Source organism: Cyanistes caeruleus, chromosome 19 (genome assembly GCF_971803275.1).
Source record: "Cyanistes caeruleus chromosome 19, bCyaCae1.hap1.1, whole genome shotgun sequence".
Taxonomy (NCBI): Eukaryota; Metazoa; Chordata; class Aves; order Passeriformes; family Paridae; genus Cyanistes; species Cyanistes caeruleus.
Window position 1 is genome coordinate 5,238,331 of NC_141719.1, and position 26,867 is coordinate 5,265,197.

The 26,867-nt window shown below is 41.8% G+C and overlaps 1 protein-coding gene across 2 annotated transcripts in view; it reads left to right on the forward strand.

Moving 5' to 3' along the window:
- The window catches only part of GRB2 (growth factor receptor bound protein 2), a 56,530-nt gene that overhangs the window by 254 nt on the left and 29,409 nt on the right, over nt 1-26,867 (forward strand). Inside the window, exons 1-2 of one of the 2 annotated variants that reach the window (XM_086856821.1) lie at nt 7,302-7,400; nt 12,150-12,372. In XM_086856821.1, the coding sequence (XP_086712947.1) occupies nt 12,295-12,372 (78 nt within the window). In that variant the 5' untranslated portion in view covers nt 7,302-7,400; nt 12,150-12,294. Of the gene's footprint in view, nt 1-7,301; nt 7,401-12,149; nt 12,373-26,867 lie in introns of those variants that run through there. The other variant, XM_086856823.1, reaches the window with a different exon arrangement.

Genomic DNA, 26,867 nt, shown 5'->3' on the forward strand with positions numbered 1-26,867 from the left:
TGAGTCCCTTTTGCGGTGCCGTAGGAGGAGGTGATAGCTGCAAGGGGAGGGTGACACCTGCAGATCTTCCTCTGAAAAGCCGCTGTTGCAGTAGAGAACCGGCAGACTGACAGTCTCGGGAGCCATGAGGTGAAGGCAGACGCAGGGTGCCAGGTGCACAGGAAACCGTGGTAGGGATGAACACACGAACCTACCCAGCCGGTAATCTTAACATGAAATCTAAGCCTCTGCAGAATCTGGAAAGGAAGTCAGAGGTGTGAGACAGAGATGCCTCACTGCTGTGCCTCTGCCTGCAGGCATTTGGGCTTGACATACAAATTCGTTGTAAATTGGGTAAATTGAAAATATGTATGTCCATCAGTTTTAACCCCTTTCCTACTCCTGTAATTCATTGCAGAGCTTGTATTATCCCGAGTTCCAATGTGACAGTTACCATGTGCGATATTTTGTTACAAAACTCGACTGGCTTGCTAAACTACAAATGCCAAAGCCTGGTGCAATTGTTTGCATTTTGGTACAAAGAGCTTAAGCTCTGCATTGTTTTCCCTGTAGATGCAGTTTAGGATGAGAATGTAGCATTTTGGGAGGATTCTCCATACTCCTTCGAGACAGTTTACTTTGACAGTGTCTGGATACACACAGTGCAGGATTCTACAGGTGTGATTTCAGCTCTTTTAAATACAATTTAAATTGTAGTGAGGAGAATCAAAGCCACAGAATTCCTGCATTTTCTGAGCTTGTTACTCAAAAGAGTTCCCCAGAATCAGTTAACAAAAGCCCCCACAACACCTGAGTGATGCTGAAAGTGGTTTTGGTGACTTGAAGGAAACAAAATGGCAGATCTGGGGAATTGGTGTAATTTAGAGATGGTACAAGGAAGGCAGAGAAATGTCCTACTTCAATTGCACTAACACAAAATCCTGAGTTGTGCTTAGTGCTGCACAAGCATCTCATTAGTTCCTCTCATTAGTTCCTTCCTAGTTCTTAGATTGTTCTACCCCAATAAAAGCTACTTAATTAGTTGAAGGTTTTAAATAAAAGGTCAGAGTAAAGATATATCTTGAACAGAGATCTGGAATCTGGGTTATTCTGCCTCTGACATGGATTCCCTGTGGATCTTAAACAAGCCCCTAATATACCCTGTTTTCACTCACAAGTACACTGTATATAGAATTTCTGTCAATGAAATGTGCACTTACAGGGGCTGGCACAGCCTGTTGGTGCCTTTACTTCCTCCTTGGTAAATCTGATCTAGCTGCTCACCTCAGGGACCTCGTGCTTGCAGAGCCCTGAGAATAAATGAAAAACACTGAAATCCGTTATTACAGGGGAGGCTGGAGGACCAGAAACACCCCTGAATTGGCCAGTGTTGCTACAGATTCAGAAATAGGACAGGTATCTAGAGAGGACTTTTCCCACGTATTTTAGGAGGGGGTGACCAAGGGAAACTTGAGGCAAATGCTCTGAAGCACTCAAGAGGCACTAAGCTGGTGTAATTTTTGGACCTGATCTACAGGACAGTGCTCAAGTCATTAACCTCTCTATTTTTTAATACTGCAGAATTGTGTGTGAATGTTATATGTTAATGTTAATGTTAGTTCTGGATGTTTATAGCAATGTAATATTTTGGTATGGAACAAATAAGTCAGTTTTGCTTGCAAATTCAGATCAATTTGCATACTTGCTTCTAAATAGCTATCAAAACTATTCCTTGAGTGCTTTTTTCTCCACATCCTTTTATTTCCTGGAGTTGTTAGACCATGTAAAGGCCTCCTATATAATTTTGGTGGGAAGTGAGCTTACAGAAACAATCCAAACCTATGTGATAGTCTGCAAAAGCTTCATTTCATGCTCCTGTGCTTCAGTCTCAGCACAGGGATCTGCTGGCTCCTCCTGGGGCTACAACATATGGGCAGAGCCAGGGCTCAGTCTGCCGTGAGCTTCTGCCTGGAGGAGCTTGTGGAGCCCAGCAGATCCACAGGAACAATTTGACCTCCCTGCGTGTGCCTTTCAGTCAGTCCTGACCAGGGTGGCTGCTGCTGGTAGAGCAGACATGAGAATTTCAGTAGGACCACTTTAAAGCAGGTATTGTATGCAAAAAAAAACCCCAAACCTTTCTTTGCTATTTTTTTTAGCTAAGCTCTCTGACAAAGTTGCATTTTAATCAGTATTTGACAAGTAGAATTTCTGAACAGCAGTGCAAAATAATTTAAATACCATTAAATCAGTGAGAAAATTTTGCATTGTTGAGAACAGGCAGTTGCTGTTTGTCTGATTCTCCCGCCCCTTTGCATATTTCATTACAGATGCTGAGAAATTACTAGAATTGTAATGTGTGTAGTGGAAAAAGGAATTGAAAGGGGAAGATTGATACAAAACCTGTCTCAGCCTTAAAAATTAAAAGGAGTAGTTGAGTTGACCACCACCTTTACCAAAGCTGATGGGAAGATAGTATTTTGTTTTAGCTGAATTACATTACTTCCCAGCTCCTGTGTATTGCTTAATAAATAGGAGCTTTGCACGTAATTCAGTGTCTATAAAAAATAAGTGAGATAAGATATTTCTCAAAAGAGAGAGATTCTGCCTTTTCATAATAAGCAGCATCTGCTTTGTTTTTCTCCAAAATGAGAAGTAATGGAACTGACAATTCCAGGCTGTGCTGAAAATGACAAATGACTGGATTGGGAGTAGGAAGAAAGCAGAAGTCCTTTTGTACTAAAGAAAGGGGGATGGCACACTATAGTTGGATCTGGTTCTCTTTTACAGATCTCTTTCAGAGCTTTCAGAGCTTAAGCAGCTGGGTGACCCCAGCCAACTAATTTTATTGTTTAAGTTCTTAATGTCAGTGACAGTTATTACAAGTCCCAGGTAGAACAGCCTTTCCTACAAAGTCAGTTTTATAATCTTGTCATTTCTTCTTTGTGACCACAGAAACACAGGCAGTATGGAAAGGAATCTGCTTGAGTGTAAGACTCATGGGTAGTTTTGGTTTGGACATTTTTTCTGCTAGTTTTGAGTTTTCCAGTCTCCTGGTCTATAAAAGTCAGAACAGCCTGTTTGTCTTACATGGTGATTAAACTGCTTCACAAGTGCTCTTGAGATCTGAAATGAGTAAAATTGTGAAGCTGTTCTGACAGATCAGCTGTTCTGTCTTGGTCACAAATACCAACATTTATTGATTATACCTGGGCAGATTTACAGAGACAGTTGTGATAACAGTTCAGGGTGTGTGTGAGAAGTCAGGGCAGAGTATTAGGAGGGTTTCAGCTGGCTCAGAAGTTAAAAACTACCAATTCTGTTACTAATGCTGCTGAACACTAGCTTTAGTTTATTCTATGGCTTTGGGCAAGCCCTCTATGCCTCTGTTTCCCTTTTGGCAGAATATGGATATTTATATATTTATATGTGTACACATCTATTATCTGTTATCATACATCTATTCTTTCCCTTTGATATTGTTGCCTTTAGCACTAGCCTAAAGCTGCAAATCAAAATTAGACCAACTCACCAATATACAGCAAAGTAGTTACCCAATTCATTCATTATCCTGCTCTCTAAAGAGCAGACACAAAAAACACATTTGGACAAGGTTTTTTCCTTAGCCTTGCTGTCTGATTCCCTAATTAGTCCTGCCACACAATATTCCAAATATGGACATGTGGGGAAATTCTATAGACCAGAAACCTAAATCTTGAATTAAGATTTTAGAGAAACTTTAGTAACAAAAGTTAAGGCTTGTAGACTCCCCTCCTTGGTGTCCATTTCAATATGAGCTGACAAAGGAAGTGAATTTGTTGCCAGTGTGTGGTACCTGCAGTTTTATTTCAGTTTGTGGTCTGACTTTAGATTAGAACCTCAGTGTTAGGTTTTCTCAAGGTATTCAGCATCTTCCTAGAGCAGGTCATATTTGTTGCTGTTTGAAACAACCTTGTTCCAAGACAGACCCAAATATGTAGTAAATGGAATAGTTTTGGGTTTTATGGCTAATGTTCATTGTTTGATTATCACACTGAGGCTACCATGGGTTGATGTGGGGGGAAGAAGGCAAGAAGGTAATATTAATGCAATAAATCTCAATAGCTCCATTCCCAGCATTCTCTATTCCCTCCATGCTGTGCCTCCATTCCTGTCATTCCCCCTGTGCCACACTCACTGTATCCCTGCACATCTGAGACAGAGATGTATGTCCAGGCAGTACCCCCACAGCTGTCAGAACGGTCTTGTGGCAGTAAATTTTCACCTTGGAAGAAAATTGTTCAGGGCCTGTCTACATCTATTCCACATCTCTGTAGCAGAATGTCTGATTTTCCATGGGAGAAAGCTTTGTGTCCTGCTTCATACATCAGGCTGCTTAGATACAACTTATACACAACGCACACAGTGTTACCCTATACAAGCTGCAGCAGTACAAAGCAGAATCACAGCATGAAATTTTGAGCATCTTCAGCTATGCTCAGCCAGTCAGGGGTTTGCTTTTCAAAAAAAGCCACTACAGTTCTTTGAAAGCAGGAAATGCATCAGAGGAAGAAAGGTGCATGTTATAAACATATTTAATTAAAATAATTGTGCCAGATGGTTTTAAAAAAAAATTGCAACAAAGTTCCTTAAATTGTCAGTAGCATATTGTAGTTCCTGATGATAACAGATCCTCATGACTGAGAAGAACAGACTTAAGAACATGGCATTAATACAACTATTCCGAGCAACAATTTAAAACCTTTAGTGGCTGCTTGACCCATTTTAACAAATATTCCTCTGATCTATTGATAGCAATACCCATACATTTATTTCCCAAGACTGCTCTGAGAAGTTAAAAAAGGTATCCAAAAGAAATGTCAGACACAAGGATTTTTCTTACCTTCTTAAAATACTCAGAGCTAATCTTGGATTATATTTTATCATCGTCAACTGTCACAGAAAATTCAAGCTATTCCTAGACTGAAGAAAAAAAAAAAGAAAGAAAATGAACCCTTAGCAAAACAATGTCTCTGTTTTTCACCCTTGCCTAATGCTATGTCAGGATTTTGGCTTTTGCTGTAGCAAAGCTGCACGGTATTGCACAATAAGTTGTGTGTTTCTATAAAGTATTAACTTGTTTGTCACAACATTCTACATGGGTTGGTTTGCAAGCGAGCATATATCAGCAACTCCTCAGTCAGGAATATCTTTCTGTAATGCTAATCTCTGCTATTCCTGAAATTTGTTGCTTGTTTGATTTTCTAGGACTGCCCTTTTACAGTAAGGCAGCTGCAGCCTCATAAAGTAGCTGTCATTCAACTGGCAGCTGTTGGCCATAGCTGGCTTTTCATGTCCAGCTAAAAGTAGCTCCTATAACTTCTTTGAGATATTATTTAACTTACAGAAACTTACTATGAACTTTTGAATCCCCATCTTGAGGGTGTGAAACCAGAGATTCTGTAGGACTTGTTCTAGGAACAAGTACTGGGGACTTGAGGGTTCTCAGAATCTAGCTCTGGTTTCTTCAGTCTTGGTGTCACTTGTAAATTAATCATGTCTGCATCCTCAGAAAGAATGTCTGAAACATTTGTAACATCTCAACTCCTAAAGGACCTTTTCTCCACCCTTTCCAACGTTTTGAAAAAAGTATGGGAAGAACTCACATCTTCCCCCAATACTCAAATCTGGGAATAAGTTAAAATCCCTTAAAGACAATATTGTTAGGATGAGAAAATGAACTTGGCAAGGGTTTAAAGCACAAATTTCATCCAATCTTTATCAAGCTGCTTAAGCATTATAATGAGAATGTTAGCAGTCAATGTTTGCTGAACACAATTTGTAAGCCACATTGTCTAGGGCTGTGATAAATATTCTGATGGTACTCTGGTCTTGGTATGGATGTAACCATAACCCCTTGGGCAGAGTCCAGCTGGGGAGAGCAACCAGTGTTAATAAAGGGTTTAACTGGAGGCTGCAAATGTGCATCTCTGTTGTAAAACAAACCTGTTGCTTGTTATCTGTGCCTAAATTGTAGACTTTGATCCACAATAATCCTTAATTTACATGAGCCCAGCTGTAAGCTCTGCAGTTGATGTCTGGACACTGTGGCTGTGCTTCGACTGCCCATTTCTAGTCTTGGTGTCTTTTTGGAGGTGGTGGAGTGGTGAGGGATAGAAGTAACCCTGTAGTAACTCATCCCTTCAGGGGGTGGGAGTAGAGTCCTCGAAAGCATCTTGTTGAGAAACCACCTTTCCTCTCTAAAGCCAGAGAAAAGCTTTTTTATTTATGCCTTTATCAAAGGATTGAGGCCTGGTGTTTACCTGAGGAACTGCTTTACTATATAATTAAGGCTATTTTCAAGCGAAAAGAATGTCAGGAGGGTCATCCATGCAAACCCTGACATTAGCTGCCTGTGCAGTCTGAATTTTGGCCTCTGTGGACTCTAATTGCCATGTGTGATTAAACTGTTTGTTCCTACAGCACGGGTGCTTTAATCACTGCTCAGGAGAGATGGCAGTTGTCAAGTAATGGCTCACCAGCTGTATTCTTTGCTGTGAGCTTGGTCAGCAGCTCTGCACCCCTCGGTGTCTGCTCAAATACTGCCTGGATAAGCTGGGATGTACCTCTGGTAGTTAGAGAACTTGTAAATCAGTTCCTCCCTGCTGGCTCCATGGTGTGGTAGATGGCCTTGTCTTACAGATAAGTGGAGATACTGACAAATTAGGCAAGTATTTCGCACAAAGCCGGCGTGCTTCTCCTCCAGAAACCGGTACGCAGGGCCTCCTCCCCGGGATGCTGATAGAGCCTCGATATCAGAATCACAGAATCTATTTAGCTGGAAAAGACCTCAGAGACCAGCGAGGCCAACCTGTGATACAACTACATGTCAACCAGATCACGGCGCTGAGTGCCACATTCCTTAAACACCTGCAGGGATGGTGCCTCCACCGCCTCCTGGGCAGCCCATGGAGGTGGTTAATAATCATTTCCGTGGGAAAAACTTTCCTGATGTACAACCAGAACCTCCCCTGGCGCAGCTTTCACTTTGCCCTCTTGTTCTCTGGCAAGACCCCCGCCTGGCTGCACCCTCCTATCAGGGGTATCGCCCGGCCCGTGTTGCTGCGCTGCTCCCGCTCCGCGCCGCTCCTACGCGAATCCCGCGCTCCCCGAGACGGATGCCCGGGACTGGGGCAGGGAAGGTCGGCCTGGCACTGCGCATGCGCGGGGCGTGACCGCGCTCCCGACGGAGCGGGGAGCGCGCAGGCGCCGCTCCCGCGGACGGCACTGACAGGGCGGCTCTCGCGAGAGTTGCTGCGGGACCGGCGGCGCGGCGGGCGGGGGGCCGGGCCGGGGCCGGAGCGGCGGCTGAAGCGGCGCTGGAGCGGCGGCCGGGCCGGGCCGCGCGGGGCCGGGCAGGCGGCGGGAGCGCCCAGCGCTGCGCGGTGAGTCCGGGCGTGTGGAGGGCCGCCGAGCCCCCTCGGCCGCCGCCCACCGCGGGCCGTGCCGGGGCGGGGAGTAGGGAGGGCATACGCTGAGCCCCCGGTTCCGCGGCCTGCGCCCCGCGATGCTTCGCTCTCCTCGCTGCGCTCCGAGGGACTCGCCTCGGCGCTGGCCCCGTGTCCCGCCGGGCCCCGACCTGCCCGGGGCGCGGGGGGTGGAGGGGATGCGGGCTCTGCCGGTGGGGGGTGGTTGAAATAAGCTCTGGGCTGTAGAGGCGTCATCGGCTCGGCGAGATTCCCGGCTCACGTACAGGGAACACCGGGCGGGGGTCACTTTCCTCTCTGCCCTACGGCTGGGGAGTGCTGGGTGGTCGTGGTTCTTGGGGCTTATCTTTTGTATTCCCCAAAAAGAATTCCATAACTTAAGGCTGCTTTCAAAGGTTAAAAGTCTGTGAGTACCCTGTAGGCAGGATAACATCCTTGCCGCACTGTCCCCAAACACCTTTGGGGTCACCCTTGAAATGAGAGTTTCTATGATGGAGTAGAACGTTTTTCTCTTGGCCTTTTCCTTCTCTTCTGAACTTCCTGCTTGAGAACCAGTACTGGTTTTGTGGGATAAGGTTTGACTTGCCAATATAGTTTCAAATAATCTGTAGAAGACAAGGATGCAGCTTTGTTAACTCCCACATCTGACTCAGACACCTCTTTTATAACCTACAGTGAAAACTGTTCTGTAGCACAGTTAGTAACTGCAAGAGCAATTCACAGATACAGTGCTTAGGGAAGTTAATTCTTTGTTCCAAAAATTCTGGAATGCCCGGGGTCAAGAGACAAATTCTGAAGGACCACAGATGGTAAATTAGTCTTCAAACACGGTCCATTTCTGTGCAAACTTTGGATATTGAGAATTTGTGCCTTTCATTTGTTATAATTTCTTAGGCTGATTGTCGTGCAATATTTTAAGTATTTCATTATACCAGCTAAGCTTATAACATTTAAAGCAGTTTTAGACAGTTTAAAATAAGAAAGAAAAGAACTGCCAGTAAATAAATTCTGGCAAAGGTGAAGTTTTCTGTTACCTGATAAAACGTTTTGATCTGAATAGTATTATCTGTGCTTTGTGCTGCAGCCTGGTTTTGTAAGTGATATCTTGAGTTGTCCGGTGCTGAAGGAAGTTGAATCACTTTAAGCTGGTAGATCAGGGGGTTCATTTGTGATCCTGGATGTTCTGGGGTTTATATGTTGATAATATAATTTATATTTTACTTTGTTCCTTTATTATGTTATACTTCCTTATTTGGTAAATTTGAATTAGAGTTCTGCCCTTATAATTTTTACTTTCTATTCTTTTGTCTAGAGCCTGGCACTTGCATTTCTGCATGTCTTCTAGATGATGTATGCACACATTTTTCTTTCTACCACCCTTAGTAATGTTTTGTCCTAAAACAGCTGATGAAGTTTAGGATCTAATCCTCTCCAAAATCTCCCAGTAGATCCATCTTGCCTCTCTTTGGCTTTCTAAACTGTCTGTTGTTCTATTCCTGCCTGTATCACTTTCCAGAAGAGCAGTAAAACAGTGAAAAGAGAACAATGAGAAAGCTCTCTTTTGTTTAAAAACCATGCTGTTTCTAAGAGTAGTGTAAAAAGCCCATCTTTGCCTTTTTGAAATATCTGTTGAAGTGAACATGAGAATTGTTTCCTGTTGGCCACAACAGGGATGTTTGTATTTATAATTACTTTTATTCCATTCTGAGCTGCAGCACTACTGTTGGCTGCATCTGCTGCCTTTTCTTTCTCTCACCCCTCCCAGTATTTTTAAGAGCAAAGGAAGTCTTACCCTGGTCACAGTAAGGTGAGAAACATTGATATTTTGAGAAGGCATAGTCATTTCTTTAGCAAGATCATCTGATAATTTTTATACCATGTAATCATATTCATACATTGACTGTTATTCATTCACAGCATTCTTATTCCATTTGCAGTCTGTGGACTGGGTTCACTGCAGTAACGTGTCCTGTTGCACTGCTCTCTGCCTGAAGCAGATACAGCTGTGCTTTTTTTTTCCTCATGCAGTTGGTTTGTTCATATTTTAATAATGGCATAGCTGAGAGTGTGTAAGAACTTATTAAATAAGATTTAAGGAAGCATTTGCTGTTCACAGAGACTTTAAGGGAATTATGCCTTGACTTTACCTTTCATGACATTTGCTGTGTGAGTATCTTGGTTTAATATTTTCAAAGCTTTTCCCTGTTTCAGATGTAACTTTAGTACCAGAACTTCAACTACACTTTTGTATAAAGTCAGAAAAGTTGAAGTTTTGTTGTACACTGCAGCTGCTGTTAACATTGTTACCTGGAAACATCACTCCTTTGTATGTTGACAGTATATCCGATGGTGGTAGTAATACTAATGCATGTTTAAAGAGTATTGCATGATGAATCTCTTTCATCTTGAATTGTGCTGGAAAATTTCCCGACATTGTGCTGTTACTAAGCTCAGGGAAATGCCAGTATAGTTCTTGGAAATGCTGCATCAGTTTCTCTAAGAAAGTTGTGTATTAACACCTTCAGTTAAAAAAAGTAATTCTTAGCTGGTAATGCAATACTGAGTAGCAATGCTTGTGTGCCCCCCAAAAGGGAATATTTATAAGTTGAAGTAGTTTCTTTCTTTAAATGTATTTCAAACCTTTAGTGTGCAACTTAAGTTGTGCAACTTGGTGTTACATTCTTAGGTTTGGAACTTGGGGTTTTCAAGCCATGCTCCTTTGGCAGAAAGTCTTCACATGTGGTGTGGTGGTGTTAGAAACACCCAGGTTGCTTCCAGTAATATTTAAGAAGGACTAGAAATAAATGATGTTTACCATGAAAGGTACAAGACAGGTCAACAAGTGTTGAGCATTTTCCATTGCTTCATAGACTGTCATTCATCTTGCCCTTTAATGGTGCTATAATAGCAGAAAATTATCAGTACCATCAGTTGACAAACCCCAAGAGGCCAGTTTGGAAAGGTGAGGAGATAGTGAACACAACACAGTAGAATCAGCAAGAGAAAATAGTTCTGGTGAGGGGAAGTAATTGTTGCTATTTGGATGAGTGTGCTGCTATGATGTGTTCCACTGTGGAACAGTGGATGTTTTTTCTTCAGAAAGAAGGTTTTTATCAGCCTTGAGACTAAATCTTTCATTATTACCAAAATGTAGCTATGATGATCCACTTTATGGATTTCATTATGTGTGTTGGTTGAAGCTCGGATCCAGTACATTTATTTCCATCAGTCATGGTAGCACAGGGAGATTGTTCTGTTGGGAACTTTGTGATGGGTGACTCTGTTTTCAGCCTTGCTGACGTTTTAGTAGTGCTGTGTAGGAGGACCAGAGAAATCACAAAGCTCTGTCAGTGTGGAGACCCTGCTAAGCTGGTCTTTTTTTTTGATCAAGGTGAATCCTGTTAAAACCTCTCATTCTGCCAGATTCCTGTGATAGAATCTCAGTTCTGGTGTTTGCCTCAAGCTTCATTATTCTCTACAGGGAGCTGAAGGTTGGACAAACGTGGGGCTCATGGAATATAAGCATGTTAATTGCTGAATTACATTTATGTAAGGCAGGTTTTTCTCTGAAATGAGAAATTACTGTTGCCATCTGCTGCCTTTGCATGCAGCAGGGCTCCTTCTGGGCCACAACCACAGAGCCTGAATTAGCAGGTGCGTGGGTTCACCAGTGTTTGTCAGATCTCTTATGTCTTGGAATTGTCATTGGCAAGTGCCAGCTCTCTGTTAGCTCTTCAAGGTGGGTTTTAACTCATAGACTGTCATACTTGTGTTTTGGTGGTTTTTTTCTGATTATTTCGCTTCTCTGCTATCAAGTGTAGTTGGAGTTCTAGTAAATTATTCCTTTTCAAACCTGAGAGCAGAATTTGAGCCTTTTCAGTGGTTTCAGCGTGTATATATGACTTGCCAGGTTTGATTTAATGTCTTCTCTGAGCCTGTAAGAGACACAAACTTGCTGATTGTCACACTGAATTATAAAGATTTTTTTAACATGTTCTGCTGCTCAAAGCACTGTAATTTCACGATGGTTGCTTTTACTTAGAGTCAGCCCAAACTTTTGTTTCTGTGTCATAGTATTTGAGGACACTTTCTGATTGGCATTACCATTCCAAAAACCCAATAGCGCTCTCTGCTTTGTCTAGCTTGTATTGAAATCGACGTGAGCTGTATGAATGGTAGAACCCAAACCATCGGGGCGGGCATCTCCAGTCGGGTCTTTCCCAGGGCAGCCGGGGGGGAGCGGAGCGCACGCCCTCGCCTACCGCGGGCTGTGCGTGGTGCGGAGCCCGGGGCTCTCCTCCCGGGCCCTCGGGGAGCCGGTTGGCCGCTCCTCCCCCCGTTATATCGCTGCAATTACCGGTGCGAGGAGCGGGAGAGGTTCCCGGGAGAGGCGGGAGCGGGCAGGGCCCGGCCGGCAGGGCTCTGCCGCAGGCAGCGGGACGCTGCGAGCCCCGGGGCGAGGAGCGGCAGTAGCTCCCGGCGGGCCGGTGGCGGTGGCGGTGCCGCTCCCGCCCCCGGGAGCGCAGGGGCGGTCATTGGCCGCGGGACGCGTCACTCGGGCGAGCCGGGCCCGGGCGAGCGGCGGCGGGAGGAAGCGTCGGCCGCGCCGCGCCGTGCGGAGGGAGCGGCGCTGGGCGCGGCCCCGGCCATCGATCCGTGCCACTTCCCCTAATGGCCCGTCTCTTCCTCCTCCTCCCCCTGCCCTAGGGCGGATCGTCCCCCGGCCTCCCTGTATGTGAGAGACGGGGCCGGCGCCTCGCACCGAGCCGGGAGCTGCGGCCGCGGGAGGAGCGGAGGCTTCGGGGAGCGCTTCCTGCCCACCGCCCGCACCGCCGGGCGCGGCAGCCCCAGCATGGAAGCCATCGCCAAGTACGACTTCAAAGCCACCGCGGATGACGAGCTGAGCTTCAAACGGGGGGATATCCTTAAGGTAAGTGGAGAACTCGGGCTCGGGAATTCCCTCTTTACCCCTGGGCTGTTCAGTTTCTCTCTGAGTCTCTTCCTGTCCGTCTGACTTGACCCTCTTTTGGGTCCCCAGAGAATGCCATCTCCTTTTAATACGGAGCCTCAAGATCTTCGAAATCCCAGTCACACCTCTCTGAGAGCAGGAGAAGCTGTTTTGTTGGAGTATTAAGCATGCATCCCAAAGTCTCTCAATTTTCTCTTCTGATATTGGAATATTTGAAAACTTAGTCATAAACACGGCAGCAAATAAGCAGAAGTACAAGATAAAAGGAAATTCAGTATAGAGATTATGAGAGGAAGCCCCATAAAGTAATCAAGATCAATTTGGTATTCCTTTTCTTTGCCTCCTGCCAAGGATTCTAATATCAAAGAACAGTGATTGGATTATTTCTCAGTAGATAATCTTTTAGCATCAGGCTGTCAAATATTGAAGCTGAGTTTTATCTTCAGTCCTGATGAACTGCAGTGATAAGCTTGTGGCTGAATATCTAATGGATCTGTGCAGATGTAAGTGAATGTTGGAGTGCATTAGAGGAATTTTGGTCTATAGTTTGTTCAATATATCAAAGGCTTTTTTGGCTTCATCTGAAAAAAAACAGTTCAGTTTCTACAATTGTCATAAAACTGGACACACAGAACAAGCCCAAAATTTTATTTTAGGGGGAGTAAAATACAAAAATCCACAGAAATTTGGCCTCAGTGAAGTGTAGCTCAGAGCTTTGTTGCTTCCAAGTAATAAAAGCCATATTGCAAAATGCTTTAATGGAATTCATTCATAATCATTATTTCTCCATAAAGGTAGACTCACCTTCCTAATGTAATATATTCAGTGTTAAGGTATTTTTAAGCTGCATTTTTTCTAAAATGCTTGGAGTAGAAGCAGTTTTGAGCAGTGCTTTTCCTGCAGATGTAAGGCTGTAACTTTGTGTGCTGACAAATCAAGTCCTGCAGACCTCAGTGGGATTACTCATTTGCTCTACATTTTTGCCAGGGAAGCGCTTAATTTTAACTACTGTTTTAAAATAAGCTGGAAAAAATAACCTTTATGTGTAAACCTAATATGTTTCTTTTATAGCTGATATTTCAACTGTGACTTTGTTAAAAGTGTGAGGCAATAAACAGATAAAGGTTGCTAAAGCATATAATGTTTTGAGATTTTAACTTACAGAATGATTGCATCTGTGTATGTCCTACACATCCCTGCCCCATAATAGGCCTAAAAACTCCTGTTAGACCTGTACACCTCAGTGTCACTGTGTGTGTAAATTACCAGGATGTTTCCTAGGGCTATTTTTAAATGTTTCAGACGGTCAGAATTTTGGAAACCTTTTGTAAAAACCTTGCTATATATATATTTTTTTTTTTTAAACCTGAGCTGTATTCTTTTATTTCAGGTTAAAACTAGCTACATTTATAGTGTATTTGAAGTAGAGCATGGCTGAAGTGAAGTATAATGAAATACAGTTTATTGTCAAGAGTATTCTCAGCTATTTTCATTCAATTTGGGATAGAAGTTTGCTTAAGTACATGAAAAAATATAATGAAATTTTCATTTGTTTAAAAATATGTTCTCCTCAAAGAAGCAAAGGAAAAATACATTTTTTTAGTGTTTTTAACGTTTAGTCTGTGTTAAAAGTTTTGCATCTGTGTACAGTGGCTGATAGTATGTTCTTGAATCCTGTCTACTTGATGTCATCCCACAGATAAAAATTTTGTCACACAGATAGAAACATATGTATGCTGTTACACTGCATTAATAATTATACTTTTCCTGGAATACAAAGGATTTTCCTACTTTACCCAAAACCTAGGCTGAACACTTCCTCAAAGGATTTATGAATTTGTCAATATGTATTTCCTTTCTTTTCAGCTCATATTCATATGAAAATGCTTGCAAATTTTGCATGTTTTCCTCATTGATGAGGAAATACGAAATATGAAAAATGATGAGCCATAGAAATGGTAAATTGCTCAAGATTATCACTAAAGTCACTGGAAGCATCAGGAGTTTCAGGAACCCTTCAGCACGTAGTTGAGCTGAGTTCTGTGCAGTGTGGTGAGATTTACTGTGTAAAGCTGGCAAATTTCAGACAAATCCAAACGAGTTAGAGCTGTTCCAGTTTATCCAAACTGACAAACTTCTGTAGCACTTCTTTGCTTTGAAAAATCTGTTTCACTTCAAATGTGTTTGAGGTTGTGGAAATTAATTTCCACCTAAAATGCTAGGTCTATTAGTTAGATCTGTTTGCTCATGACTGAAAAATCTTAGGGGTATCCCAGTCATGTGCCCCTTGTGATGTCTCTCATTAACCAGGTCAATCCTCCTGTCCTCAAAGGAGTTGGGAAGAGGAATAAACTTGTAACATGTTGAATGCACCTGCACTCTTCAGCATCCCTTGCTGAAGGCCATGTGTCATTTCATGTAGAAGCCTTTTAACTATGAGACACCTGTGGTGATGCACCCCAGAGAACCACATCAACCTGATGGCTATTTGAGGATGGCAGAGGATTGATTTATAGCAAAACATGTCACACAAGTCAGGAACAAAGTCTCTAACAGTTTAAATCCCAGTCCTTGGAAGTCCATGTTTCTCCCTGTGGGGAGAGAAGGCAGAGATGCCCAGTCTGGCTGCTCTGACCTCAGCAGATAACTTGCCTGTGATGTCATGTGTCATTACTGCTGCCTACCCACAGATTCAAGACCTGATTGAATAGCACTTGAACTGGAGCCATTAAGCTGGTTGTTAGTAATCTTGTGGCTGATTTCCAAAAGTGAGTGAAGATAGTTGACCTTTGGCTTGCAATTGTAAAACAGCTGAGTGAAGAGGAAAAGTGCTTGCCCTTTTTTTTTTTTTTTTTTTTTTGTGGGCACTACATGGTAAAAGTTGGTCCTGTGGTTCCTGTAACCCTGGCAGTAGAGTGGGTCCTCTACCCTTCTGTCCAGCAGCTCTGTAGCAGTGTGTGGTACTGCCTCTCAGGAGATGCTCACTGACAGCTTTCTCTAAACTTCACATACCTTAAATACTACTTGCTGAGCCTTTTCCAAAGAAAGGCAAGATTGCTGCTTTCTTCTTTGTCTTCTGACAGTGCTACAGCTCTCTAGCTTCATGCTTTTCCTGTTGCTTCACAGGAACTTGTTGGTGGCTGGGGTCTTACTGAGGGGTGGAGGTGGCCTGTCCTGTTACTTAAAAAAGTAAAACAAGGTTGCTGAGGGATTCCTACTTGAAGTCTTGATTTACTGTTTTTTCACTTCGAACAGATGACAGTTGTCCTGATGCCTTTACAGGCATTCACCCTTTTTATTTTTTCTGCTATATATATTGACATTGGGAGTAGTTGAATTCAGTCTCTGTTATTCAGGTTCTATGTCCCCCAGAAGTATCAGCCTTCATGCTAAGTGGCAAATACCCAGATCTAAAGTGTACTAATACTTGCTGATGGTTTGGCAGGAACCAGGGGGAGAAAAGAGAGGAAAAATCCCCATTTTAATTTTAAACTGTAAACTACTGCTCCATTTCTTCTTTCTCCTTCTGTCATAGGGTTGAGGCATAGCTGGAAAGTGTTCTTCTGAAGAAGTGCATAAGTTCCCGTTCCCAGTAGATGTCAGCATAATTAATTCAGGGGTGCTTAGAGATTGTTTTTATGACTCAAATGGTTCAGATGGTGTTTTAAGAAGAAGGTCGTCATCTTGAATTTTGAGGTTTTCACTTTTGTGTAACACACAAACCAGCTTCCTTATGTGCTAAAAGAAGGATTTCCATGACAGGATTTTGATCACTTCACAATTTTGTTCAGCAAAGTCAAGATTATTTTTCCCATTCTGATCATACACTTGACAGTTGCCAGAGGTTCTGTCCACATGAGTGTTTGTCACCACATTTATTTTCTTTGTCAGCCCTTAAGAGGATTGATTGTTTGCTAACAGTTGATGCTGAGGTGGCATTTTCAGTTCCTGCATGAAAACCATTTTTCTGTGTCAGGATAGAGTGGAACAGTTTCGAATAGAAGCAGGAAGATGATAAATGAGGGGAGCACTGTCTCCCTTCTGCTCTTTCCCATCCCTCATCTGTGACCTCACCTGCATTGGCTGTTATGTCAGTGTTTGTCCTGGAGAACAGAAATTCATGGCTTGCTGAAGACATGTGCCAGTATTTTTCCTGGTTTGGGTGAAACTGTCTCTGCATTCAGCCTTCCTCTCCCTTCTTTACACAGCCCTCCATAATTTCCCATTTGTTGTAATGAGATGGACTCAGTGTGGTCCTGAGGATTTTAATGTGTGCGAAACAATTTTCTGAATTAATGATTCAGCCAAATTGCAAGCACTATGTGCTTTAGAATGAAATAGGTCAAATATTAGAACAGGTTGCCCAGAAAAGTTGTGGAATCTCCATCCTTAGAGATACCCAGACAAGTCCCTGAGCACTGTAATCTAATTAGGCTTTCTTTGAGCAGGAGGGTGGATTGGTTGACTTACAGAGGCCCTTCCAAGCTCCATTATTCTTTGACTTAGCTGTGAGTGGCAGCACTGCTGTGTGAGATGGTTGATTTACAGAGGTGTGCTTAGGTCATGTTCCCTGGCTGATGGCCTTGAATTAAGATGATAATTGCCATCAATATGTGATCAATATTGCAGCCTAAGATGGCAAAACTTTCAGAACATTACAGAGACATAAAACCAAGTACAATTATCTGAAATGTAGTTGATTTGGCAGCCTGGCAGTCAGAGATCTGTGTCACAAAGAGATGCTGCTATAAGGGGCTGCATTCTTCTGATCTGCCAGAGTGTTCAAGGCCTGGTTTGAGTGCAAACTTCTCAAATATTGTTCTTCTTATGTATGAAAGTAATCTGAAGGTGGGTTATATTCCATTAGACAACTTCTGTAGACATCAGGGTGAAGGGTGTGGGAAGGAAATACAACCTTAATTTATTAGATAAATTCAGTCTTAACAAAGTGTGTGTTCTGTATTTGTAGAAGAGCTTGGACCTGCTTAGACCAAGATTGTGTTACTGAAGGTATTTCTGTGCAGGAGGCATAGATATGGAGTATTCCAGTCTGATTGTGTGAAGTGCTCTTTGCAAGCAAGGGGTAAACACGTTCCACCTTAAATATGGCATCTTTGTTTTTATTTAGAAGGTTTTTGTGATGATTATTTAAACTTGTCCCTTAAAGTGGAGAAAGATGAGCTCTGTGAGGTTGCAGGAGTTCTGAATGTTGAACAAGCTAGTGGTCAGCTCAGCTGATTTTTTGACTCTGCCTTAGCATGTGTTGCATTCTGTCATAACCAGGGAGATGGTGCTCCCAGAATTTGAAGCTCAGCTGAACTTTGCCAGTTTAATGGAGGAGCTGTTACAGCCTCTGTGCAAGGTCCAGCTTGTGATATGCAAGGTGTGACAGGCAAGTGTTAGCACAGGCATAGCAGCAAATCGCTTTTGGATTGATAAATTATTTATCTGCTTTGTTCAACCTGCTTGTCAAACTGCAACCAACGTGATGTGCTTTTGTTTTTATTTACTTGCAACACAAAAATGCTGCCTCCCCTCTTTGGTCAGGTGACATTTCAATAGTTGTGTTAACTATTGTGATTAGGGATTGTCAGAGAATCTCAGATCAATAATATCTGTTATTCTTGGACATCCTGGGTGTTAATGAACTAACTTTGATTTGGTTTGTTATTTTAAATTAAAATGGTAACAATTTGATTGCAGCTTGAGGGGAATAAAGGGATTATGATTTTTAGTGGCATGTATTAAGTACTGAGACTGTATTCATAGATTTGCAGTTTGTGAGCCCTGCTAATTGCTGGAGGAGGGATCCTGTTTGTAGTGATATTCAGACTTTTCTGATTTCTCCCTACAATTAATAAGGATCCAACTAAGCAAGGGAAGATAAGAAGTCTGTTTTTTCTGTGTAGAGCTCAGCCTAACAAGGAGTGAACTATATGACCCCTTGATAAAATCCATTGTGCCTTAAAATTGCCAGGGGCTACATACCATAAATCAAATATTAAAGCCTGAACTTCAGGACAAAAAAGTACTGGGCTAAACTAATACTATTTTATGAAAATGTAAGAAAATTAGGCATTAGTGTCCTAACAACACTGGAGCAAATAAATCTACACTCTCAAATTGAGCAAGAAGGGGCTTAATTTTATGAAACTTGATTAATTTTACAGTGAAAATCTAAACTAGAAGAACTACTAAAGATAATGTTTGGACATTTTCACAATTGCTGTTGAGACTGAAGTGTTGTTCTATAAGCTATTATATTGAAGATGGCAGATTTCCATACTTGCTCTTTATCCCTGAATTACAACCTTTGCTAAATTTTTAATAATTCTATTTATATGCGTTTTAAAAGGTTTGAAGATTGAAAGCTAATTTTAGAACCATAACAACAAACAGCTTTAAAAATCCAGTCAACACGCCTACACACACATCCCCCACCTCCCCCAGGAAAGCACATTTAAAGCCATTCACATCAGCAAAGGATTTGACAGCAGACAGGACCTAGTGGAGATGAGTTTTTCGTGTTTCTGTGGCATGACCTTTCTTCTGGTCTGTGGTGTTGAATTGCAGAGTGTCCTTTCCAGGTGTGACAGCAGAGGGTTGTTGCAGCAGTGAGACCTGAGGTGTCTGTCAGGTCCATGCATTTGTCTGCACTGCTTCTTCTTTAGCTGCAGCCAAGCTGACCTCGAGGTGGCTGTAGTAATGATAACCCCACTGAGGGATTTGATGTGAATTACAAAACGCACACAGGAGCCTGGATGAATACTTTGCTGTGTTAATGTCTGAGCAGCTACTCTTAATTAACACAGTGTAGCAGAGGATAAGCCTATTTCCCTACTTCACCCTGCCCTTACTTTTTTCAGTGCTAGTGGGATGGGTCCTAGCCAGAGAGATGAGGTTGTGACTTGTGAATAGAATATTTACGTAGGAAAGTGACCAAGGAGATTAATTTGCTCTTTCACTGGTGCCCAGTCTTACAGCTTTAGAAACAGAGCATTTTTGTAGTTATCTGTTTCACTGGGGCACTAGTGAAAAGAGGCACTAGGTCCAAATGTTTTATGTTTTACTTGCTTCATTTAGCATTTTGCTGGGAAAGCTGCCTTTGATCTCTATCATTTCCAGTTTTCTCTGAAAATTGTGTTAGATTTAAAATGCAAATGAGTAGGTGACTTGTGTGTGTTCTGCATTTCAAGGCAGATCAGGAGACTGATACTGCAGCAGTTTGATACATGAGTTCTTATCTGCAGCTTTATCCCCCAGCTGTTCTTGCTCTTTCATTTCCTTTGCTGGTCCTCCAGTGTCAGTTATCTCCCAGGCTGGGCAAGCACCCAGTGAGTGGAATAATTAATATACGCTTGGAAATAAATACATTTTTTAGATGCTTTGTCCCTTGGGAGGAAAAATAGAAGAATACTTTCTAATGACTTTGGGGGTGGGTTGGGTTTGTTTTCATTTTCTACATTGGAAAATGCAGGATAAAGTTGTTTCTTTCCCTCAAATAGCCAAAACCTTTTAGACAGACCAGCAGCATTGTCCATTTCAATCTGTCAAGCCTCAGGCTTGTCCTTGTTTGTCACTTTGAGGCTCCTGCCCTGTTGCTGAGTATTTAAAGCACTGTGTGAGTGGCACATGCCTTCAGCTTTGAAGACATCTTGTAACACCTCCTAAGAGTAGGTGTTCAAATGGAACAGAAAACGTTGTGAAGCAGAATGTCTGTGGTGGAGCCTGAACTTGTTCCCATGGCTTGTATGCATGATTGGTGCCACCATCTGACAACTCAAGTGAGAATTGGTTTAACAAACTTAAGAATGTGTTTTTTCATGATGACATGTGCTAAACACACGGGGTTGTACAGCTGAGCTCTAATGGAGCAAAAAGTGAACTGACAGTCTCTAAAACTGCTCATGAAAATTATTTTTAGGGTATTTATTATATTCCTGAATCCCAGATGCTACTCTACAATACTTCCTAATTAGTTACTAGATGCATCTGAAATTTGCATTTTAAATGGTTGTGTTCATAATTTTCCTAAGCCTGTATTTCTCTCTTTAAGAGAAGAATGGTGTTTTTTCTATAGATACTGACTAAAAGCCCATTTTAAAAATGTTTTAAATGTCTTGAAGAACTTAAGAGGCTTTTTATCCCTTTCAGGGATGACTGCTAAACTTGAATTTCTGTATCTGGTCCTGGATTCTTTTGTCTCCAACTGTTTGAGGTTGTGAAAAGCAAATAGTCCCTGTTATTGGGGACTCATGAAATCAGTTGGGTTTTGATCCTGTGGTGGCAAATCAGAACAGTGACTGGAATAAGGCAAAAGCTAGGAACAGCTGTTTCTGTCTAGGAAGTTGACTCTGACAGTCAGCCTCTGTAGAGTAATTAGAATGGTGATGTTCAAATGTTACTGCCCTTTATAAATAAAATATAAGAAGAGAATACTCAACAGAATAGGATTATTCTGTTTGTACCTGCTGGATTTACTGGTTTGCATGAGTTCGTGTCAGCCTGCACGCTGTGTTGGGAGCTGCCTGTTGGCTCCACTGCAGCTGGACCTCATGCAGAAAGCTTTTTTTTTTCTCTTCAGCTGAACTGTAATTATATTGTTAGTCTCTAAAACCTCTTATTTAAATAATTTGACTCTGGAATTCATGCTTTCTCCATGGAGCCAACCTACTTCTTGCTCTAACTTGTACTAAAACTCTACAGGTTTGGGGTGGGGGGGGAGTGCTGCTGTTATGCAAAATTGTTTCCCTTGGAAGGAAAGGGGGGAATTCTTCATGAGTTATGTATGAGCCAGCAGGTTCCACTAATCATAGCAGCTCTGCTAGTGCTGAAGACGTGTAGTATGAGCTAGTCAGCACTCTGGTTTGTGAGAAATTGGCACAAAACTTTAAATTCTTGCAACTCCTGCTGAGCTTGAGTAGGTTGTGCCATTATAAGTCCTGATGTACAGTCAAATTTTGAGTATTCTTTTGTTACCTACACTTCTTTGGCGTAAATACGAAAATGATACTTCAATCATTTGATCTGGTTTTTACTTACTGCTGTTAACAATAGATTATGATCTGCTTGGAAAGAGCTATGCTTAGACTTCTGGTCTAAGTGGATTTATTTTAGAATAAGTAGGATTTTAAGCTGCAGAAGTGTGTACCTTTTGTGAGTACCTCTGGAAAATCTGCCATTTTTGCTCAAGAGGTATTTCCCTGAGCTCCTGTGCAGTTCAGGTCTTGTGCTCTAATCTTTACTATTTCTGGGGGCACAACTAATGAAGGAAATTCTTGGGAGGGGGGAGGGAAACAAGGGTTCAAAGTGCATCCTACAGTTGCAGAAGAAGCGAAGAACCAAATGCAAGGAGGAAGATGAGGAGAAAGTGGCAGCTAAGGACAGTGAACACTTTTAAAGATGAAATTTGACACTTAAAATGTTGTTTTTCCCAACCTTGCCCTTGAACAATGCTTGAATTTTGGTGACATGAATATCAGCTTTGACAAATTTGCCTTGGTCAGGCTGTATTAGGGGAACCTGTTGTGCATATATTTCACAGCTAAATTTTGTTTCTAATGTAATGTTCTACATGTTCTCAAAGACTACTTGGACAAGATGTGTCCTTAATCCTGGAAGTGCTCAAGCATGGGCTGGCAGTTCAGTTCCTTGGTAACCACTGGAGTGGAGGAAGCAGAAGTTGCTTCTGCTTCCTCCTTGCCTTCACTTCTCTCCCTATTTCTTAAAATACATTTTGCAGCAATGCCTCTGCCCTACCTCTCCTGAAACTACAGTTTGTCCAAAACTGTGTGGATTTGTTTGTTTTGACTGTTTGTGCCAGAGTGTTTAAACAGAGTGTTTCTTCCAACATCAAGCTGTCTTGACACTTCCTTACACTTTACTAAGAAGAGATACATTCCTCATTTTTCTTCCCTGAAAATTCCTGTAAGGTGAAGAGTGCCACTTGCTCTCTGCCAGGATGGGCAGCTGAAGACTCTTGTGACTCTCCCTAAAATCACTGAATTGCCTAGGTTGGAAAAGATCCCTCAGATCATCATGTCCAGCCTTCCTACCTAGAAAAATTCAGATTGAAACCAACAATTTTCTCTGCAGGGTCACAAAAAATAAAGATAACCAAAGTGATTATAGTTGACCCACATTTCCTGATTTCCACCCTTCCCATTACAGCTTGTTGTGTCTGGAAATTTCAAAAGCTGTTACCTTTGCTCTCTTTAGGTAATGTAAAAAGGAAGGGCTTAAGTAAAAAGGCTTCCAGCGTTTCTATAAACTTTGTTGAGCTTTCTGTCCTTTGAAAAGTTTGTGTTTCAATCCACCTGTCTCTGTTTGGATTACAAACACCTGCATGATGTTGAAGTAAGATTAGAGGCACTGTTGATTCTATTTGCATGATGAGTAATAAATTCCCCCTAAAGCTTGCTTGTTGAGAAGAAAACATTATTTTTAACTTTTCAAAAAGGCTGAAGTTACTAAACATAGGGCAATATGTTGATAAAAGAGCTGCTCTGCAGGCTGGTCAGCCACTGAAAACGATCCATGGGTGACTCAGGTGTGTTGCAGGTTGAAATTCTGTGGAAGTGGCTAAACTACCCTCCAAGGTTATTTTTCTGAACCCTTTGAGGCTCCCTAGTTTAAAGACCTCATAAAGAAAATATTGTTATGCAGTCTTCTAAGTTTGCTTTGACTCTAACTGGATTTAGCTGTTCTTGGTCAGAATTGCAGTCAAAACTGAGCAGTCTGGCCATACCTAATCAATCTTCTAAAAGCACCTGTTTTCCTTCACTCATGGTTCCCAAAACTCCCAGGTTACTAATTGGGAGGGAGAGGCCATCATGCAAGCTAACTCTCATGTCCTAATGGCAGGGATCAGGTAACACTCCTGGGGTTTGTTTGGGTTTGCCAAGGTATTTCAGCCCCCACAGACAGAATTGAGCTGACTTTTCACCTGGCCCTTGTATTTTGCTGCCATGTTACCGGTATGTCTTGGGTTGCAATGTAAGATGTAACCAAAAGTATGTATTCCATCACCATCTGTTAAAACCAGGTGGGGCAGTACTTTTTATCTCTTCCACCACCCATCCTCCCTCCAGGGGGATACCTTCTGTTAATGAGCCATTGAGTCTCACTGCAGGACTGATTAAATTACATCACTCCATTGTGAGATGCTCCACCCAGGGGGAGGAGCCAAGCATTCCTGACTGGATATACTCTGAGACCTGGAATATTACATCCTTTTTCCACTGGATTCCCAGAGGAAGGCAGGACCCATCTGCACCACCGCTGGACCCACAGAGGAAAACTACAGCCTTCTACAGGATCGGTGCTTCAACAGAACCACATGTGTCACTCCAGGAGGACTGCAGCCACCATTTAATCAGACTGCTACCAGCACCCTGACACCAACAGTGTGTCAGGTTGTATTTTGGGTCTGTCAGTGTTTTTGGGTTTTTTGGGGTTTTTTTTTGTACTACTGCATTTTTGTTTTAATTTTCTTGGTAAAGAACTATTATTCCTATCCCCATATCCTTGCCTGAGAGCCCCTTGATTTCAAGATCATAATAATTTGGAGGGGAGGGGTTTAATTTTTCCATTTCAAGGGAGGTTCCTGCCTTCCTTAGAAGACACCTGTCTTTTCAAACCAAGACTCTCTATTAGTCAGCTTTATCCCTGTCACTGTGGCTGGTTGCCACAGATAATACTCAGTTTATTGTAACTTTATAATGGATTATGTACTGTAAACTTTCTTTAATGGAAGTGAATTTTACTCTTCACAGTGTTCTGCAAGCAGTTCCCATCTGAAGTGAAGCACACAATTTTCACAGTTAAAAGAAATATGCATAAATTTTTCCTCTGTTCTTTGTGCTCTGTATATTTGCCATTCTGGACTGGGCTAGATGGACCCCTCCAGAGCTGACTGTTGGTCAGATGTTTAGCCCTGGACATCATCTTCCTCTTTGTCTAAGGTGTTGGCTTCCTTCAGTCAGGCTGGAGTGACTCACTCAGTTGGAGGCTGTGCCTGGGTATTGGTGGCCACACCTTCTGTGCATCTTTCTAAACTCATTTTGAATCAATCTGTACATTACAGCATGAAATCCTCACAACGTAAACATGTACTGTGTGGAGTAAAGACACTTGCTTCATTTGAAACAGGCTGCCTAGGAGTTATACTGATTTTCCTCTTCTCTTCTTCTCTCCCCCTCCCCTTTCAAGAGACAATAGGAAAACATGCCTGTACTTCTCAGGGAGAGAATTGATTTGCAAATGTCTTCTTTTCTTTGTTGTTTTTTTGGTTTTTTTTCTGAGAAGGAAATAGAGTCTGATCTCTTATAGTCCAAAACTCATTCCATACTTTATCTTGTTGGGTTTGTTTTTTGGTTTTTATGCAACTCCTTTCGTTCATTTTAACACATCTCAAAAAATGTTAAATGTAAGTACTAAGAGCATGGAGGGGCTGTCACAAATTTAGTGTCAAAATATTTGTTTAATTTTGTTCTTAAGAGACACAGGTACAGTTTCTAATTTATTTTCAAATTGCTGCCCCCTTGATGGTGTTATAATTGCTGAAAGGTAATAGTTTAAAACCCTTAGCTTCATACAGTTCTTTGGGGCTTTTGGTTGTGTTTTTCCTCACACGTGTTATTTTGCATATTGTAGTTAATCTGACATTTATCACTTGGCCTTTTAGTGTTGAAAGTTGTCAGTGTAACAGTTGAATTTTAGGGTTTGGGTACATTTCATCATTCTCTTGATGAGCTTTGCCACTTCACCCCTCTGTTACTTTCTTGGATGGTTCCTGGCGCTTCAGCCAGTCCTGAGATCTTGTGGCACAGCCTCCCTCTGCTATAGACATTAACCCTTTGGTTTCCTTTTAACCACCAAGGGTGTGGTTCTTATGTTGTTAATCAGCACATTTGTGAGGACAAGAAGCCAGAAGTTGAGTTGCTTGGTTTTTAAATGAGGCAGCTCAAATAAAACCTAGAAAAGCCTTGTGACTATTTCCAGTTTATCACAATGAGTGATTCATCTGCCCTCTATATGGAGTTATATTTTTGTTCTCTCCTGCCACTGATTAAGTGGAGGTCTGAGGTGAAGATTGCTTTTTGCTTTTATAGCTTTGCCAGAAGAGCCCAGCCTCCAAGCAGCTGCCTGAGTCAACTTAATTGGATATTCTCTGTACTTCCAGGGAGGTTTTATGGCTGTAGACCAGTAATATTGCTGCAAAGCAGCTGGGACCAAGCAGCATCTGTCATTTCATCATATGTATTTTAAAATCTTTAGATAAGGCCTGGTCCTAGTTGGTCAGTACATCCTTGAGTTGAGGTCTTCCCAGAACTTCACTGTTGGGAATGTTTTTGGATACATCCACACTAATGCATGATCTGAAAATCACATTTTGTTGTATAGGAATGACTGACCCCTTGTCAGGACCCTGGGGGGCTTTTTTTGTGGCCAAGGCATTGATCTACTGATTGGAATCTCCCAGTAAAGGGAGAGTTTTAATGCCTTAGCTTTTATTGTGACTTACAGTGGAGATACTGTTCTGCTATAATGTACTTGGAAGCTTAAAATTAGTCTGTAGTCAAATAATACACCCTCGGGTGTCAGTGACCTGCATTGTGATATCCCTTCCAGGTTATTGCAATGGAGCCATAACGAGTTCTATTCTTGTTCTAATTTGTTCTTGACCTGGAACAGTTCCTCTAATTTGAAACACTAATTAGAAGATGATTTTAGTTATCTGTAATCTTTTCCATAAAAAAATTTTGTGCTATTGTGTCTTGACTTTAAGATTTTGGAGCAAGTTACTGCTTTTGGCATTTCATATCTGCATTTCTGCATTACTAATACAAGGAGACTCTTGGATTTTTTTGTTTTTGACCACAAGCCAAGAGAAGAGCAATTGACTTTTATTGTAGATATAGCTGGTGTTTCTAATAATATGTTATATTGAAGTATGTTACATATAAAGTATGTTTGTACAAAAAGTATATTATATTACAAAAAAAAGGCAGCATGTATCACTGTGCTTGGAGTGGAGCTTCACTTTCATATTTTCTATTCTTCTGAGATAATGTAAGTAGTGTCTCTTTAAATTGAAAAAATTATTCCTGTATTAGGATTCTGGTCTTCTTCCTGACCCTGAGTAACTCTGGACAATTATTTCTTAGCCCAATCCATGCGACAGTGACCTACAAGAGACTAGTGTAGGCTCAGTCTGTTAATGATACAAAGTTCTACTCAAACTTTGTGTGAGTAAATGGCATTTAAATGCTTTGTTTGCCTTTTATGGGGAGAATTTGACATGAAGAAATTCTATTTTATTAGTTCTGAAGTGAAAGAGGAACTTCTTTATGCAAGGGGATTTTTTTAAAGCATCACTTTGATGTGCAGATGTTGCCCCCTCTTTTTTTTTTAATTCTTCTCATTTTCCCCTCTCCCCTCCCTTCCAGTGTGTA